Source organism: Trichechus manatus, unplaced genomic scaffold (assembly GCF_000243295.1).
Source record: "Trichechus manatus latirostris isolate Lorelei unplaced genomic scaffold, TriManLat1.0 scaffold00023, whole genome shotgun sequence".
Lineage (NCBI taxonomy): Eukaryota > Metazoa > Chordata > Mammalia > Sirenia > Trichechidae > Trichechus > Trichechus manatus.
Window position 1 is genome coordinate 8,274,120 of NW_004443959.1, and position 18,210 is coordinate 8,292,329.

General features: G+C 37.2%; 1 protein-coding gene across 2 annotated transcripts in view; it reads left to right on the forward strand.

The window, feature by feature from the left end:
• Positions 1–1,813: 1,813 nt before the first annotated feature.
• Positions 1,814–18,210, forward strand: part of NOL10 (nucleolar protein 10) — a 131,843-nt gene continuing 115,446 nt past the window's right edge. Inside the window, exons 1-8 of one of the 2 annotated variants that reach the window (XM_004373062.2) lie at positions 1,814–1,978; positions 4,420–4,465; positions 6,866–6,964; positions 11,312–11,389; positions 12,798–12,835; positions 14,376–14,512; positions 16,220–16,285; positions 17,795–17,855. In XM_004373062.2, the coding sequence (XP_004373119.1) occupies positions 1,913–1,978; positions 4,420–4,465; positions 6,866–6,964; positions 11,312–11,389; positions 12,798–12,835; positions 14,376–14,512; positions 16,220–16,285; positions 17,795–17,855 (591 nt within the window). In that variant the 5' untranslated portion in view covers positions 1,814–1,912. Of the gene's footprint in view, positions 1,979–2,037; positions 2,539–4,419; positions 4,466–6,865; positions 6,965–11,311; positions 11,390–12,797; positions 12,836–14,375; positions 14,513–16,219; positions 16,286–17,794; positions 17,856–18,210 lie in introns of those variants that run through there. The other variant, XM_023728255.1, reaches the window with a different exon arrangement.

The window sequence follows — 18,210 nt, forward strand, 5'->3', positions numbered from 1 at the left end:
TAGTGATTTGGCAGATATTATGTAATCACCCTCCATTTTGTGATCCGGCTAATCAGTTGAAAGAGGAGTTTTCCTTGGGGTCGTGGCCTGCATCTAATATATATGGATGTTGTGACAAAGCTCACCCTCAAGTCGATTCTGACTCATGGAGACCCTATGTGTCCTGAGTGAACTGCTCCATAGGATTTTCAAGGCTGTGACCTTTAGGAAGCAGATTGCCAGGCCTGTCTTCCCAGCTACCTCTGGCAGGTTCGAACCGCCAACCTTTCAGCTAATAGTTGAGAACTTAACCATTTGTGCCACCCGGGGATTCCATGGGAAGACCAGTGAATATAAACACAAATAACACAGTCCATGAAGAACTCCCAGCCTAATCTAGATAAAATGTGGTGTTGGTATTTGTTATCTAGGATTTGAAAGTCTCTAAAATTTTCTGGATAGGGGAGTGAAATGATTATATTTTGGTTTTAGAAAGGTGGCAGTAAAAGGATGTACATATTAAAGAAGGAAAGTAGATCAGTTGGGAATGTGATCATCTAAAAATGATGAGCATCTAAATTTGGACAAGAGTCAATAACGAGTTTGTAAGAAATATTTAGTAATTAGAAACGACGAGGTTTAGAGACAATGTGGGGGGCAGAAATGGAAATGGGTTGAAGCTCATTCTGACGCTTCTAGCCTGGATGACTGTGACGACAGTGAGGCTATAAACCAAGATGAAGAACACAGGAGACTATTGAGAGGAGCTGAATTAAGGAATTTAGTCGTGAACATGCTAAGTCAGAGAGCTGACAAAAAAACGTGGTAATAATTGAATAGGCAGTAAGACACTGGGATTTGGAGGCCAGGGAAATCTCTATTTTTTTTTTTTTTAAATAAAATGACACTTTAAATTCCTTTTGATTTGAGGCATTACATACAAAGTTATTTTAAGCAATTCCACTGTGGCCTGAGGGCTGAATTAACCAGGCAACATGACAGTAGGACCACCGGTACAATGTTGGGACACTAGGCTTTCACTTGGCTCAATTTGGAAGAATGCAAATGTTGCTCAGTAGAGTTAGGTGTGTATCCAATTCTAATAAGACCAGTATTGCTGCAGAGTTAGCACTACCTTTTCCTCTGGAGTTTTCATCTAGCTAAGCCAAGAATTCTCAAGTCCTCAGAAGTAGGCAAAAATAAGGCGGTTCTCCACATAACTGGACTTCCTCAACGAAAGGCTGTGATGACTTTCTGAAAACAATGCTCAGGGGCTGTGTCTGTCATTACTGTCACATATTCATCCGAAAGAACGTCAGGCTCAAATCCACTTCTTTCCTGATTTTCATCCCTTCCTTTTTATTAACCAAAAGTTTAGTTTGCTTTCTATGTTATTTCCCTCATTAGTTAGTGGATGAATGTCAAACAAGGCCAGAAGAAAATAACTCTTTTAATATACCACTTTTAAAAGAGCACTTATTTCTAACATAATGTTGTGGAAACACGGCAGGAGATAAAAACTAATACACCGCTACTCTGAATCCGCCCGCACCCCGGCCGCCTTCGCCAGCTTGGTTCAATGACCGAGATCCGAAAGTCTCTCGTCAGCGCTGGCAGCACCGCCGCCGTCCGCCCCTCATTTCAGCCTGGGCAGCGACCTTAAAATCGCTTTCTGCCGCTCAAGATTTTGTCACTTTTTATGTCAGTGCCACCGCCGGATGCTGCCACCTATCTTCCGGATTGCTCCCCTTCACCAATTCCTCTCTACCCGGAACACGTGCGTTTTCCGGCGCCCGGAAGAGCGTCATCAGAAAACGCCAGTTGCCGCACGCTGCGGAGTTGCGCGTTGGGGGCTGTGAAGTTTTGACTTCTTAGTCCGCCGAGGAAAGAGTGGCCCGAACGCGGAGAGGGGTCGCCGCATCTCCGCGCTGCAATGCAGGTCTCCAGCCTGAACGAGGTGAAGATTTACAGTCTTAGCTGCGGCAAGTCCCTTCCTGAGGTGAGTCACGTCAGGCCCCCCCGCACTCTCAAACTCTTCGGGGTTCTACTTGCGGGGCAGTCGCTTCTCTCCTCAGCTTGGATCCCTGGCCTCTGTTTTATCTGGACTCTGACCGGCTCCCGATTCGGGGAAGCCCAGAGGCGAGGGACGTTGCCCGAGTGTGCTGGTCTGCACGAGTGGACAAGGACCTTACCGTCACCGCGCCAGAACCTGGACGAGAGGTGATCAGGGTCAATGAGTTTTGCTTGGACTCTTACAAAGTTCTGTAAAACAGAGGATGCGTCCCGTTGGGCTTCTGTGGATGTTAACAGCCGCTGTCACATCGAGGAGGAAAACGCGGACAGATTGGTTGACGGACATCTCTGTCAACGTCCTCCGTATTTTAATGCCTGCTTATGAGATATTTGTTGAATTCCTACTGTGTGCCAGGTAGTAGGGATACAGCAGTGAACAAGAGAAATGCAGACTTTGACCTGTAGAATTTATGGTGAGCCTTGCTGAACCCAACTTGATTCTATAGTATCTTAGAGCAGCAGAACTGAGAGGGGCTTGGAAAATCAGTAAGTACTAATCCTTACTGAGATCCAGAGAGGGGGGAAAGGTGACTCAATCAGGGTCACACATCTAGGCTCTGAAGCTTGTCTTTTATTTCTTATAAGTAGTCGTCAAACTTCTGCCCAAGCACTTCCAGTAAAAGGAGACTACTTTTTTGAGGGAGCACGTGTCCATTTTGAGTCTCTGTACATGTTAGAAAGTTGTTTTAAAATATGCCACTTTATAGTACGGTGGCACAAATGGCTAAATGCTGAGCTACTAACTGAAAGTTGGTAGTTCGAATCCACCCAGAGACTCCTCAGAAGAAAGGCCTATGATCTGCGCATGAAAGGTCACAGCCATGAAAACCCTATGGAGCACAGTTCTACTCTGCAACACGTAGGGTCACCATGAGTAAAAATTGACTGGATGGCAACTGGTTTGATTTTTTTGGTTTACTGTTGGTCTGGATCCTACCCTTGGAAAACATAGAATAAATATAGCACTGTGCTTGGGGGCCATTTTAAACAGTGAAATCACCAACAAAGGCACAAAAATGTGAAAAAATGTAGCACTAAATAGACCATGAAAAGGACACTCGTTTACAGTATAGGAGCTGAAACAAGACCTCAGCTGGGAACACATACAGTAGGCGACTCAAATTTTTGTCTTTCTGTGCATATCCATGAATGACCACAAAAGCGCTACAAGTATTGTTTTGGGGACTACAAATACGTTTTAGTGAGCAGGCGAGTGTGTAAATACAGAATCTGCAAAAAATGAGGAACCTCTTCAAATGTAGACTGTCACAGGCATCATACTCAGGGTCTTGAATGGTGAGCCTAGATGACCAACCAAAACCCAAAATTCTGACTCATAATCGACCCTACAGGGTTTCCAAGGCTGTAAATCTCTCCGGAAGCAGACTGCCACATCTTTGTCCCTCAGAACGGCTGGTGGTTTCGAACTGCTGACCTTTCAGTTAGCAGTTGGTAGCTTTAACCACTGTGCCACCAGTGCTCCTTCATGTATCTCATTAGGGCTATAAATTGGGTTTGTGCTTTTAGAAATGACATCTTGTAATTTTTTTCTTACTTTCAATTCCTTTAGGTCAGGATTTGTTAACCTCAACACTATTCATTTTGGGCTGGAAAATTCTTTTTGTGGGGGCTGTCCTGTGGATTGTAGGATGTTTGTTAGTATTCCTGACCTCTACCCACTAGATGCCAGTAGCCTACTCTCCCAGTTGTGACAACTGAATATGTCTAAATAAATTGCCAAATGTTCTCTGGAGGGTGAAGTCGCCCCTGGTTGAGAACCACAGCTTTAGGGTGATCATAATTATTCAGTGCTTCATACTTAATGCCTGTTCATGCAGTAGAATTATGCTGCTTGCTAAATAGAGTAATTACAGAGCAAAATCTGGTATCAGTGAGTATGACTTAAAAAGTATCATTTCTTTATTATCAAATGTCAGTTATTTGGTCAGTTATTTAATTTTGTTCTTTTTAAAAATGTATTTCTATAAGAAATGATCTCCGCGTAATGTTTCGCTTTTTAAAATTTCAGTGAAAATGATGAAACTGGTCCGTATATTAGTTATAATCTGTAATATTTGAGGATAGCTGCTTTCCCTTAGATTGATTAGATGAATTAGTATTCTGTTGTGTAAAACATAGTAGTTCCAAAAATTATATATATAATAATATATGTATAAGTATATATAAGAAAAAAAAAAACCCAGGATTTATTAACAGTAGGGTTAGGATTACAGAATAATTTTGCTTTCTGTGTTAAACATTCCTATAAGGTTTGATGTTTTTGATACGAGCATGTATTATTTTTGCAAGCAGAAAAACAATTTAGGTAAATTTGTTTTAAAATAAAGTCTCTCCATTTTCTTTAAGTGGCTTTCTGACAGGAAGAAGAGAGCACTCCAGAAGAAAGATGTTGGTATGTTATTTTTTTCTCATTTTAACTACATTAGTGATCTGTGTTATATGTTTTCACTCATTGTTATTAGATTAAGTGAAGGTTTATGAAAATGCGTTGGATTAATATAGTGAAAAATAAACTTTTATTTTGCCCTTTTCCTTCTTAAGAAACCTTTTGTCGTTGATGCTGTGTTTCTGGTAGGTGTGTGATCTGCATTGTGTTGATACAGTTTCATGGATGATAGCAGAAGACACAAGATTCATGGGCCAGAGAAAAGGGACTTTTATCATTCACAACACAACAAATAGCATGAACAGCAGCGTATTTGTGCCGTTTCCCCTTGTTCTGAAGTGCCAGAGGGGCAACTTAGTATGGCCCAATGGACACTGCTCATCAGTGGGTTAGCATTATAGTGGAGGAGCATTGAGCTTGGGAGACCCGCTGCTTTGATAGCGAGCGGTAAGCAAGTCTGCTGTTTGTCCATAGGGGGGATGCTGCCTCATTTTTTGAGGTTACCAGCTGCATAAGTAACTCCGAGAAATGGCTCAGGTAAGAGTGGTGAGGGCCTTGCAGCCTTGCCATAGCCAGTAAGATGTGGAGGAACACAGGAGGCCCAAGAGGGACTGCGTCTCCTACCAGTTTTGTTCTTCAGTGTGTAAAGTCTTGCTCCATTAGTTAAACCCATTTGTCAGTTTTTGAGGGAGAGAAATAATGAGCATTTTCTTTTTGAACAAAGTGGTTTTACATACAGGAATATGAACATGAACAATAACAGATCGTTGCCGAAGATTTTGGTTCTTTTAGTTGTTGCAGCAGGGAAAGTAGGAATAGAAAATAAAAATTTTTAACTTAAATCATTTTAGTGGACAAATTTCATTAAATTTTCTCCATTACAGCTTGTTATATATAAAAGATGATTTATTTTTCTATACGTTTATTTAACTTATTCTCTGAAAGTTATGTGCTTAGGGTATTTAAGGGGTTTCTTGATATGAGAAATTCTGCAAGGCAAGCATGTTGGAAGAGTAGGTTTTATACAATACTAAATACTAAATTTAAAATTTTAAATCAAAGGAAAGCAAAAGTTGCTGATTTACTAAGGTTTACTGATGCTGATTTGATCTGACTCTCCCATTCCAGTGTTCTAGTGTGTAAGCAAACATACTAGTTCAGATTATTTATGGGAAAAAAATTGTTCATTTAATATTTCTTCCAGCCCAGTTCAAAACTAGTAGGTGGCTTGCAAATTGAGTGGGCCAGGTCTCATATTTGGGTTTAATAAATGAGGTGGTAATGTGCAATAGGGTGATAAACAGTATTGCAATAAGCACATTGTTAAATGATAGCAACTCGAAAGAATCTACATGGTGACAGTCTTTACGGAAGGAACTGGTTTTTGTGAAGATTAGTTTTTCGATTAGAGAGATTCCATTAAGTCTTCCTCCAGTCTGGTAAGCACAGCAGTGCCAATAAAGGCAAAAGTCAGCTTGGTAGCAGTTTCTTCTATAATCTTAAAGTTTTGGAGGCTTAAACCTGTTACTATTTAGCAGAAAAAAATTATAAGCTTTTTTTCCTAGCCATAATTGAGTAATGATAGTGGTTTAATGTTTATTCAGCTCCGCCTTTATTCACATCTTAAAACTGGTGTCATGGATTGAATTGTGTCCCCCAGAAATATCTGTCAACTTGGCTAGGTCATGATTCCCAGTATTGTATATTGTCTACCATTTTGCCATCTGATGTGATTTCTCTATGTGTTGTATATTCTGTCACTATGATGTAATAAAATGGATTACCACCAATTATATTGATGAGGTCTACTAGATAGTGTTTTAAGCCAGTCTCTTTTGAGATATAAAAGAGAGAAGCGAGCAGAGAGACATGGAGACCTCACACCACCAAGAAAGCAGTGCCAGGGAGCAGAGCGTGTCCTTTGGACCTGAGGTTCCTGCACTAAGATGCTCCCAAGACCAAGGGAAGACTGATGACAAGGACCTTCCTTCAGAGCCTACACAGAGAGAAGGACTTCCCCTGGAGCCGGCACCCTGAATTTGGACTTCTAGGCTACTGGACTGTGAGAGAATGAACTTATCTTTGCGGAGGCCATCAACTTGTGGTGTTTCTGTTATAGCTGCACTAGATAACTAAGACAACTGGATACTTGACACACGACTGTGGATTTTTTTTTTTTTCCAATTAATGATGATACTTTCTTTTTTTAAAAGTGAAAATAATATATGAGCTAAGGAAAAACTTTGTTGTTTAGTGGGTGAACCTATATTGGTGTCCTTTTCCAAGACTTGGAAGCATTGGGAATTTTTTTTTTTTGCCTGTTTGTAGTTGCTGTGACGGCTTTGCACGCGTTGATCTCCTATGATACAGACTAGACACGTGTTTTATTTATTTATTTCTTTGTAGATGTTCGTAGGAGAATTGAACTTATTCAGGATTTTGAAATGCCTACTGTTTGTACCACTATTAAGGTGTCAAAAGATGGACAGTATATTTTAGCAACTGGTAAGTAATCTTTTTGGTATAATTCATAAACATTTTATAACAGGGAATGCTATGGTGGCAAAGGGGTTTTTTTTTTTTCACCCTGACATTTTATTATAAAACATTTCAAACAGAGAAATACTGAAAAACTGTACAGTGAACACCCAGTTATCTACCACCTAGATTCCACATAAATATTTTACTCTGTTTGCTTTATCATGTATTTGTCTGTCCATCTCCCTATGCACTCATCATTCCATTTTGTTTTTTGATGCATCTCAAAGCAAGTTGTAGGTATCAGTACACTTCTTTAAATATCTCAGCATGTATATCCTTAACTAGAGTTTAATAGTTATTTATGGCCTTTTGTTTTTTAGTTAAAATTTACCTATGAAATGCATAAATCTTAAATGTACCATTTGATGAGTATTGACAAATGCATATACCTGTAACCCGAACTTCTATCAAGATACAGAATGTCCCTGTCACCCCAGAAAATCCCCTTATGCTCCTCACAGTCAGTCCCTACTCCCACTCGTGCAGAAGCCACCAGTGCTCTGATTTTTTCACCACAGACAAGTTTAGCCTATTTTACAACTTTATATAAGTACAGTCATACACTGTGTATTCTTTTTGTGTAAAACTTATTTGTGTTTGAAACTTATCCATGTTGTCTCATGTGTAAGTACTTTGTTACTATTTATTACCAATAGTATTCCACTATATGAATATACCACAGTTTGCTTATTCATTCTCCAGTTTATAGATATGTGGGCCATTTTTACTTTTTGACTGTTATTAATAAAGCACCATGCACAGTCTTGTACAGGTCTTTTTTTGTGGACATCTGCTTTTATGTTTTATGGACGTATGCTTTCATTTATCTTTGGTAAGTACCTAGAAGTGGAATTGCTGGGCCATAGGGTAGGTGTATGTTTAGTTTTATAAGAAACTGCCAGACCTTTTCCCAAAGTGATCATATCATTTTACACTCCCGCCAACAGTGAATTAAAGTTCCAGGAAAGCTCACTTTTAATGTAACGATTTTAAGTATCATGTACTAATATTTTTTATATCACTCGGACTTTATATTATTTTCATTATTATCAAAAAGCCATGAGATATAGAAACTTTTTCTGTATCAGAATTTAGAACAGTATCACCCAACCTTTTTGTTTGTGATTTCACTGTGTATGTCCTGTGTGTTGTCCATACATGTTTTCACTGGTTTAACAGTCCCCATCTGTACCCCTTTTCCAACCCCTTTCATATTTGATAGAATGTTATGTACATAACCATGCTAGTCCCTTTTGTTCTGTATTAGGTTGTCTCAGTATTAACACTGTCCACATCTCTTAGCCTCTAGTTTTATATTTAGAAACTGCTAAAGAGAATTAAGGAAGTCCAAGATATGTGAATGCACTGAAGACCTCTTGAGGACTGGAAGGAACTTAGAGATTTAATTTGTTTTCTTCATCTTTTCAGTCCAGAGATATTAAGTGACTTTTCTAAGCTCCCAAATCTAGTACTTAATAGAGCAAGAATACAGATTAAATAAGAAGTTAAATATCTGTTCAATTACACTTTGAATTATGAAATCATCCTCTACTCCCAGGCAAAATTAATTGCTTTCCTTCTCATTCAGAAACCTTTGTTTTTATTTTTCTCTTTAAAAGAATGTTAAATAAATAATATCTGAAATGTGGCTACTGTGAGGAACTAAGTTTATAATTTTAACTTAAAGAGCACACATGGCTTGTGACTACCATAGTGGACAACATAGTGCTCAAGTCCAGAGTCCCTCTGGTTCAGCTTTTCTAGAGAGTCCTTTTTCTGGTATTGGTAAGGGAAGTGGACTTGGAGGTGTCACTTGTTTCTTTATTTAATTCTGTGGGGGTTCTTCTTTTTTGATCTCTCTCTCTCTACCTCTATTGCCTTCATTGTTTTTTAGGTCCTGTGGCTAAAATAAAAGTTGAATAAGATATGAGTCAGTCCTTAAAGGAATTTTAGTCTACTTGGGGAAATAGACTATCCAAGGAAATGAACCAAGAGGACGTGCTAAGTATTGATTTGTTACGAACTAACCAGCCACTTGCTTTGGAAGCATTAGGATTATGATCTTGCCAGATTCAAATCTCTTCTTAGGGCATTATTATTCTTTATTGGTACTAATGGGTAAAAGAGCAAGAAGACAGAGGGACTACTTATATTTATACTTGTTGTCAATTTTTTTTTTTTCCCTCATGGCCAAGGTAATACATGTCAACCTTTTTTAACGATACGGAAATGCAGAAAAACCCACAAAAAACACATTAAAAAAAGGAAGTGAAGGTTCTGCGTATTACTAACAGCTTTTCAAATCTTTATATACACACACAAGCAGGCACACATATGTATATATAAATCTACTAAAACTAACATGCAACGGGGCTTTTAGTATATTTACTGTTTTTTATTTTTTTAACTTCCCTTATGAATGAGATCTTGGGTGTTGATTTGTCCCAGTAAACATAGGATTGCCTCATTCTTTTCTTTTTTGAATATCTTTATTGGTGTTAAAAATTGATCTATTTCTTTTCCTGATTGCAAACATGAGAAACTTTTTTTAAAAAAAATTAAGAAATATATAGCATGAAATGGGAATGTCCTCAAAATTACACTTCACAGAGATAAACAATCACTGTGAAGTTAGCTTTTCCCTTCAACTCTTCTTTTTTTAAATATTTTATTGTGATTTTGGAGAAAATTTACATAGCATATTAAGTTCTCATTTAACAATTTCTATATGTATTATTCAGTGACATTTGTAACACTTTTCACAATGTGTTAGCATTTTTACTGTTTTCATTCTGGTTCTGTTTCCATTAATCCAGCTTCCTTGTCCCCCTTACCTTCTCGTTTTTTGTCTAGGGTAAATGTCGACTGTTAGGTCTCCTTTAGATGATTGTTTAGAGAAGCACTGTACTCACGGGTGATATTATTCATTTTATGAGCCACTCTGTCTTTTGGCTGTTAGGTGACCTCCAGGAATGGCTTGAGTTCCAAGTTTAAAGGGTATCCTAGGGCAATAGTCTCAGGAGTTTGTCTAGTCTCTCCCAGTCCAGTAAGTCTGGCCTTTTTTAGGAATTTGAGTTTTGTTCTACATTTTTTTCCCATTCTATCCAGGACCACCTGTTGTGTCCCTGATCGGAATGGTCAGTAGTGGTAGCAGGGCATCTAGTTCTTCAGGTCTCAAGGTAGGTGAGGCTGTGGTTTGTGTAGACCGTTAGTCCTGTAGACTAGTTTCTTCTTTGAGTCTTTGGTTTCCTTCTTTCTCTTTTGCTCCAGATGTGTAGAGACCAATAGTTGTATCTAAGATGGCTGCTCACAAGCTTTTAAGAGCCCAAACACTACTCACCAAACTAGGTCTCCAACTCTTTTCTAGACAAAATACTATCATTATTGTTTAGTTTTACAAAAGTAGGATTATATATGCACCACATTGCAGTGTTCACTTGCTCACTTATGCTCTGTCTGTATTCTCTCATACTTTGTAATACATTTTGGGCAACTTTTCATGTCAGTGGTGTGTCTGCCTCATCCTCTCTGTGGGCCATATAATGTTTCATTGTGTGGGTTTTCCATTGTTTATTTAATCATTTCCCTGTTGATGGGCATTTTATTTGCTTTCAGTTTTTCAGCTATTTATAAACAGTTCTGCAGTGAACCGTCATGTCTGGTACAGTTGAGGGTGTCTTTCCTTAAGATAAATTTGTGTAAGTTAAAATACAGAGTCGAGACGTATAAACATTATGTATTTTATAAATATTGCCAGATAGTTCTCCAAAGAATTTGTATCAATTTATACTAGCCAACAGTATATGAGAATGCTTATTTTTCACTACGCTTACCAACACCTGGGCCCTGGTGGCGCAGTGTTTAAGCGTTTGGCTGCTAACCAAAAGGTCGGCGGCTCGAATTCACCAGCTGCTCCTTGGAAATCCTATGATGCATTTCTGCTGTGTCCTGTAGGTTCTCTAAGAGTCAGAATCGACTCGACGGCAGTGGGTTTACCAACACCGGATGTTAAGCATCTCTTTAATCTTTGCCAGTCAGATAGACAAAAAATTTGTCTGTTTTAATCTTCTTTTGTTAGATTACTAGTGATGTTTATTAGTATTTATATTTCATTTTCTATGACTTGCTTGTTTATATCCATTGTTCATTTTCTTCTTGGGGTGTTTGGAAGGTGATGCTTTCAAAGCCTTTTGATAAGCTATAATCAATCCTACCTAGCTCTGAAGAAAAAGTATACTCCACGCATATATAGGATATTGTCAATGAAAAGTATGTTCTTTACATTTTTACATCAAATTAATTTTTTTATAGGAACATATAAACCTCGGGTTCGATGTTATGACACTTATCAATTATCCTTGAAGTTTGAAAGGTGTTTAGATTCAGAAGGTGAGTAAGAGGTTAGATTTGAATTCATGAAAACAGCTTTTTGTTTAAAAATTGGAGTAAATATATATGTAACAAAGCATTTGCTATTTCAACGTTTTTTGCACGTACAATTCAGTGACATTAATTTTGTTTATCATGTTCAACCGTCACCACTGTTACTAAATTTTTCCGTCACGAAAATAGCTTTTTTAATTTGGCTGCTTTTCTGCTTTTGAAAATGGGAATGCATGGTGTATTAGTTGTCTGTTGCTGTGTAACAAGTTACCACAAACTTGGTGGCTTAGAGAAATAGCGTTTATTAGTTCACAGTTCTATAGGTCATAATTCCATGCAGGCTCTATGCTCAAGGTGACGGCTCTGGGAAAGAATCTGCTTCTAAATTTGTTCCGGTTGTTGGGCAGAATTCAGTTTCTTGGGGTTGTAGGATTAGGGTCCCTGTTTCCTTGCTGGCTGTCCTCAGGTGGTCACTCTTAGTTTCTAGAGGCCCCCTGCATTCTTTGCCGCTTGGCTCCCTCCAACTTCCAGCCAGCAACTAACAGCTGATTGGGTCTTTCCTTTGCTTCAGATCTCTCTGACTTCCCCTTTTGCAGCCAGCCCTAGAAAACTCAGCTTTTAAAGGGCTCATGTGACTAGAGTGAGCCTACTCTGATGATCTTTCTTTTGTCATAATGTAATATAATCATGGCAGTGATGTCTCATCATATTCACAGGTTCTGCTCACATTCTCAGAGGATGTGGTTATAGAAGGGTGAAGGTCATTCTTAGAATTCTGCCGAACACTGACGGCAAAAGCTAAAGTGGGAAATTGAAAGTCTTTTATCAGTTGGTCTAGTGTTCGGGATTGAGGGAAAAGAAGTTGGTAGAATATGAGTTCTGTAAGATTATAGACATACTCTGCTACCTTGTTTTACCCTTTGCTTTTTGAAAACAATAGAAGCCCCGTGGGCTGCTAATGACAACTGTTTTAGCTCTTTTTTTTTTAAAGCAGCTATACTATAATTGGGTTAAAAGTTACTGTTATCTTTTTTTTTAAAGTAACAGTTTTTGAAAGTTTCTTTATGTATATTTGAAAGTCTTAAAGAAAATTTTTTTCAAACATCTTAGGAAAACAGAAGAATTTAAGAGTCATTATATTTTGTGAATTTACCTAGTTTATAATTGGCTTTAGTTCCGCAGAGAAGCTAGTTGATCTGTACTGAGAAATAGTAAAGCCTTTAATTTTCCATATGGTGTTTTGGGGGCAGTATAATGTGGAAATTTTATTCTTGTTTATGTAGGGACAAAAAAGAGAAAAGTAATATTTGTGAATAATTTCTGTGTTGAATTAGAATCCTTAGTATTGAGTTTGCATTTTCATTAAAAACTTTTGTCGATAATTGCATTTTTCCTACTATTTCTTGTTTTTCAGTTGTCACCTTTGAAATTTTATCTGATGACTATTCCAAGGTATGTTTGGTAGCATTGATTTGTACCTGCAATAGTCAAGAAATGAATGAACAGGATTGTATTTTTATAATGTCCCTATTGTTAAAGATGGCTGTGTAGTAAAATATAACCAAACGTTTTCTATTAATATATTTTTAGTTTGTCATATGTATGATACTTAGTATTCTCTAAAACAACAGCATAGAGATATCTGTTAGACAGTCTAATATTAATATTAGGTTTTCATATCATAGGTGAAGCCTTATTTATAGCTTTAAGAATTAGTAGCGGCCGTCTTTTTTAGACCATTTTGTATTCTAGATTTGTGGTTCTGATTATTGCATTAAAAATAGACTTATTTGCCAGGTTGCTTTCTTAGTCTTATCAAAAGTGTAAAGTGATATTGTAATGTTGTATGTTTAATTTTCTTAACTCTGTAAATGATTGTGGCATATTCTGAAACAGTTCAAGACACAGCTAAATAGATCTCTCTTTTCTTGGTACTATTTCAACTTTTGTGTGCATTTTTAATAGTTACAAGATTGTCATTAAAGTCCTTATTCAATTTTAAATTAACATATTTCAGTAATGTTAAACGTCATCTTAAAAACGAATTGAATTTTCTTAGTTGGCTAAGTATATTATTATAGCTTTGTCGCAGCCCCTCACACGGGGCATCATCTGTCGCAGCAGCTGCGAATGTCGGGACGGCGGAGACAGTAAACAAACACAACTCTTACAGAGAAGTGGGGCCAGGAGGGTCACTCTGAGGAGTCGACCCACGACTTCAGTCCCAGGAGTTTATTTATAGTCAATACAGCAAGCAGTGAAGCAAATAACAGAACAATGGGCTTTGGGTGAGTAACAATAAGTTTCGGGCAAGGGAGAAGGAATTCAGGTAAACAAGCCAATCAGTAACGGGACAATAGGTGACAAGTCTCAACATGCTGTGCAGCATAGAGGCCTGTGGGGGCTGCAGTTGTCAATAGTGTAGCCATGTTTAAATGGCATATATCCCCACATAGCTTTATATATTATCTTCAGTTCTAGAAACCATGGAGTACAGTTTATCCTTTTGCATATGGTAGCCATTTTTCATTTGTTTTGGAACATGTAATTTCATCCTGCATTTTCTCAAAATATAAATTTGCTTTTAAATACCATCTGCAGATTTTTAAGATGCCTTTGTAATACGTTAACAGTTTATCAAAGCCTGTGTGATAATTGTGGAGTTATTAAAATATATATCTAAGTGAATGAGAAATTACTCATTGAAGTTACTGTGCAGTGCTCTACTTTATAAAATACTGGTGCCAGATAAATGAAAGGCATTTATTTTAAGTCTTTCAGTTCTAAATTAAAGCTTGCAGAAAACCTGTCCATGATGCAACATGGCATTAAGAGTCTAATGGGAAGGTAGATAGGGTGTGTGTGTATGTGTTTAGGGGGAGAGAGAGGTTCAGAGTTTTTTTTTTGATTTTCTCAAATTTAGTGGTAATGATGAGATAAACACTTTACCTAGAAACCTAAGCAAACTGATTTTCTTGTTTCTTTTTTTCAGATTGTCTTCTTACATAATGATAGATACATTGAATTTCACTCACAACAAGGTTTTTACTACAAAACCAGAATACCAAAGTTTGGGAGAGATTTTTCTTACCACTATCCATCCTGTGATTTGTACTTTGTTGGTGCAAGGTATTGGATTTAATCACTCTTTGTTTTTTTCTTTCTACCTCCTAAAACAATTTCTGTTTCTAAAATTTCTTCTATGGTTTATCTATTTAAATAACTTGCTTGTTAAAATAAATTCAAAAGTGTTATGATTATTGTAAAAAAATAAATAAAACTTAGAAATCAGGGGTAAGCAAAAAAACAAAACCTAACCAAACTTACTGCCTACATATTGATGCATATTATTTATAAGTGGTATACTTACAATGTAAGGAGCCCTGGTGGCGCAGTGGTTAAAGCAGTTGATTGCTAACAGAAAAGTAAGCGGTTCGAAACCATGGGTGGCTCTGTGGAAGAAAGATGTGACAGTCTGCTTCTGTAGAGGTTTACAGCTTCAGAAACCCTGTTGGGTTGCTGTGAGTAGGAATCGACTCAGTAGCAGTGGGTTTGGGTTTGGTTTTTTTTATTATAATGTACTGTTTAATACCTGATGTTTCACTTAATAAAAGATTTATTTTTTAAAGTTTTTTTAATGCTAAAAATATCCTATGGTAGTTACATGTCCCAACGCTTAAGCCTGAAAATAGTGGTGGGAAATATGCAAGTCTGTTCAGCATAGCCCAGTTGCCCCAATTTATTAGACACGATATTGTTTTACTTTTCTTTCTCAGGTTTCTGTTTCATCTCCAAACGCTAGTAGCGCCCGCTTTAAGTTTGTTTCCACATCAGAGATGAGTTTATGTCCAGACCAATTTGTGGTTAAGGCCTTATGTGCTTACGGATTCTGTTTTTTAAAAAAAAAAAATTTGGGGGAAGGGGTCTAAAGAAGAATAAGCCATAATCCCTGTCTTTAGCTTGGTGAAGTGACTGGCTTATTTAGGAATATGTCCTTGACTTTTATTAGCCTGGTGTACTGTATCTGGGGATAGAGGCATAGGTAACCTAATAGACCAAAAAACTAACCCCATTGCCATCGAGTCGACCCTGACTCCTAGCGACCCCACAGGACACAGTAGAACTGCCCAAAGGGTTTCCAAGGCTGTAAATCTTTACAGAAGCAGACTGCCACATCTTTCTCCTGCGAAATGACTGGTGGATTTGAACTGCTGACCTTTTGGTTAGTAGCCGAGTGCTTAACCACTGCATCACCAGGGCTCCTAGGTAACCTAATTGGGGGTAATATTGTTGATGAAGCCAGTTTCAGTTCCCTTTTGCATGATATTTTAAAACTTTTTATTCTTAAATGTTGCCCTTTTTGATTCTAGAATAACGTGCTCATTTTAGAAAATTGAGAAAACAGAAAAGTATAAAGAAAAAAAGTCACTCACATTTATGCCACCCAAAGTGGCATAAATACAGTATTTTACTGTATTTCCTTTTAGTCTTTTTCTATATACATACATAGATTCATTATATATACTTTTGGATCTTGCGTGTGCATTTTTTTTTTTTTTTTACTTGCTATTGTAGTGCACATTCTTCGTGTTATTTGTAAGTAACATTCTACTTCATGACTTCATATTTCCTTGGCATATGATTGATTTAAGTCACTTATATATGAACACATTCATAAATTCATAAATAAGATGATTCTTTTTAGGTTTAGAACATATATTTGTATCAGTTTTGCAGAGGCAATTGATGTTTTATAAATGAATTGGTGCTTTATTTACTTAAAGAAAAGTCCATTGTAGTTTACCAGATTTTTAACTTTTCTTTATTACTTTGTAGCTCTGAAGTTTATAGATTAAATCTAGAGCAAGGACGGTACCTGAATCCTCTACAAACGGATGCTGCGTGAGTGTTTTTAATAACATTGCTATGTTTTTGATCAGGAGATGGTGCTGGATCTCACCTTGTTATCAAATAACCTGGAGTATTCCATTTAAGCAAAATTCTGGGCAACATAGTTAGAAATAGCACCATTAAGTTTTCTCTTAAACCAAAAAATTTCACTGAAAAAACCTGGTGATTTTTTTTTTTAGGAAGCTTTGAAAAATATACTCAAAACTTAAAAAATTTACTTAAAACAAAGCTCCCTTAGCTTCCTCACTAGTATCCTTAAAGTTTTTATTCATGGTTTTGTTTTGTGATATTTTCTTCTGTGGAGAAGTTTTGTATTAACTTTGAGTGCTATTTTTTATTTTTACCTTTTTGCTAGCAGGCATTTAAGGTTTTTTTCAAGTTTTCCTTTTTTCATACATTATAGTTTATACTTATGTTTTATTTAAAGAAGAATCCTCTAGGAATCAGTGTGTCACCACTACCACCATCATCATCATAGTAGTGAAAGCGCTTAGTATATGCCAGGCATTATTATTTTTCAGACATTTTACTTATATTAACTTACTTTAAACTCAAACCAGTTTTCGTGGGAGGTTGTATTATTATCTCCATTTTACAGATAGGACAGCTCAGGTGCAGAGGGATTAAGTAACTTGCCCAAGGTAACATAGCTAGTAAGTGGTAAAAGCTGGGTTACTTCTCTATGTATATAAGGAGCTTGTTGGATCTTCCTTATTGCTTTAAAAAGATTTCTGAAGGTTAGAAGAACATGTGATAAACAAGTACCTCTCTGTTACTTACTAGTTAGTTTTATGACTTTTAAAAGTTTCCAAGTAAGCTTCTGAGAATTTTTTTTCACATTGGCTTGAAATACTGTTTTTTTTAAAAAAAGAAAAAAGTATAGTAATTTCAGGATGCATTATGAAATAATAAAAAGTTATCTGCTTTTTAGCTGTATAATCTCCTGTTCATAATAATAGCTACGGTTTATCAAATGTCTTCTGTACTCTGGGTACTGTGCTGAGTATTTGACAGTTCTTTTTGTTTAATCCTCACAACAACCCAATGAAGTAGGTGAAATAACCGTTTTACAGAAGAGGAATCAACATACACAACTAGGTAATTGATCTGAGATCGGTATACCCAACTCAAGCTCGTCAAGTCTTAGTATTCTGATAGTTTTATAGTCCATGTTCTTTCAAGAATGCTACCTTGCCTTGGAAGAAAACAAATTGAGAAAGTGAAATAAGGCTTTATTCTCATTAGTAGTGTTTCAGAAGGAAATCGTTCCTTGTTGCATCAAGTAACAAGTAGAGTGTCACCCTGAGGACCAGAAACTCTGGTGACTGTGAGCCAAGCACTTAACCCTTTGATGCCGTGGCGTTTTTCATTTGCAGATGAGTAAGAGAATCTGCACATCTTCCTTCTGCACAGAATTTGAATTGGCTGTTCACTTAGAAAGCTTATTGAATCTCTCTGCTAAAGTGAATGCTAACTACTTTCATTTCTTTACTGTTTTAGGGAGAATAATGTTTGTGACATAAATTCTGTGCATGGCTTGTTTGCCACTGGAACAGTGGAGGTAAGCATACGTTGATTTTAGATTTTAAAATATTTGTTTTACATTCAATAATAAATGGAGTTTTTAGTTAAAGACAGAGTTGCTTGGTTCCTTAGAGGAGGGCACTAATGAGGTGACAGCCACTGGTGTGCTTTTTGTATTTGAACATTCATCTTTTCATGCAAATACACAGCTATTCCACTGACATAGACCATGCCCCGTTGGGCGTCTGATTTCCATACATTCACACTGATCGTCGCGAACTAGGTGGAAAGGGATAAGTAGGTGAGCACAGCCTGCCATCACGGCTGCATCACCAGCTGGAGGGCAGCACTGTGGACAGTCACTCATGTTTTTAATGGAAGGCAGTGTCCCA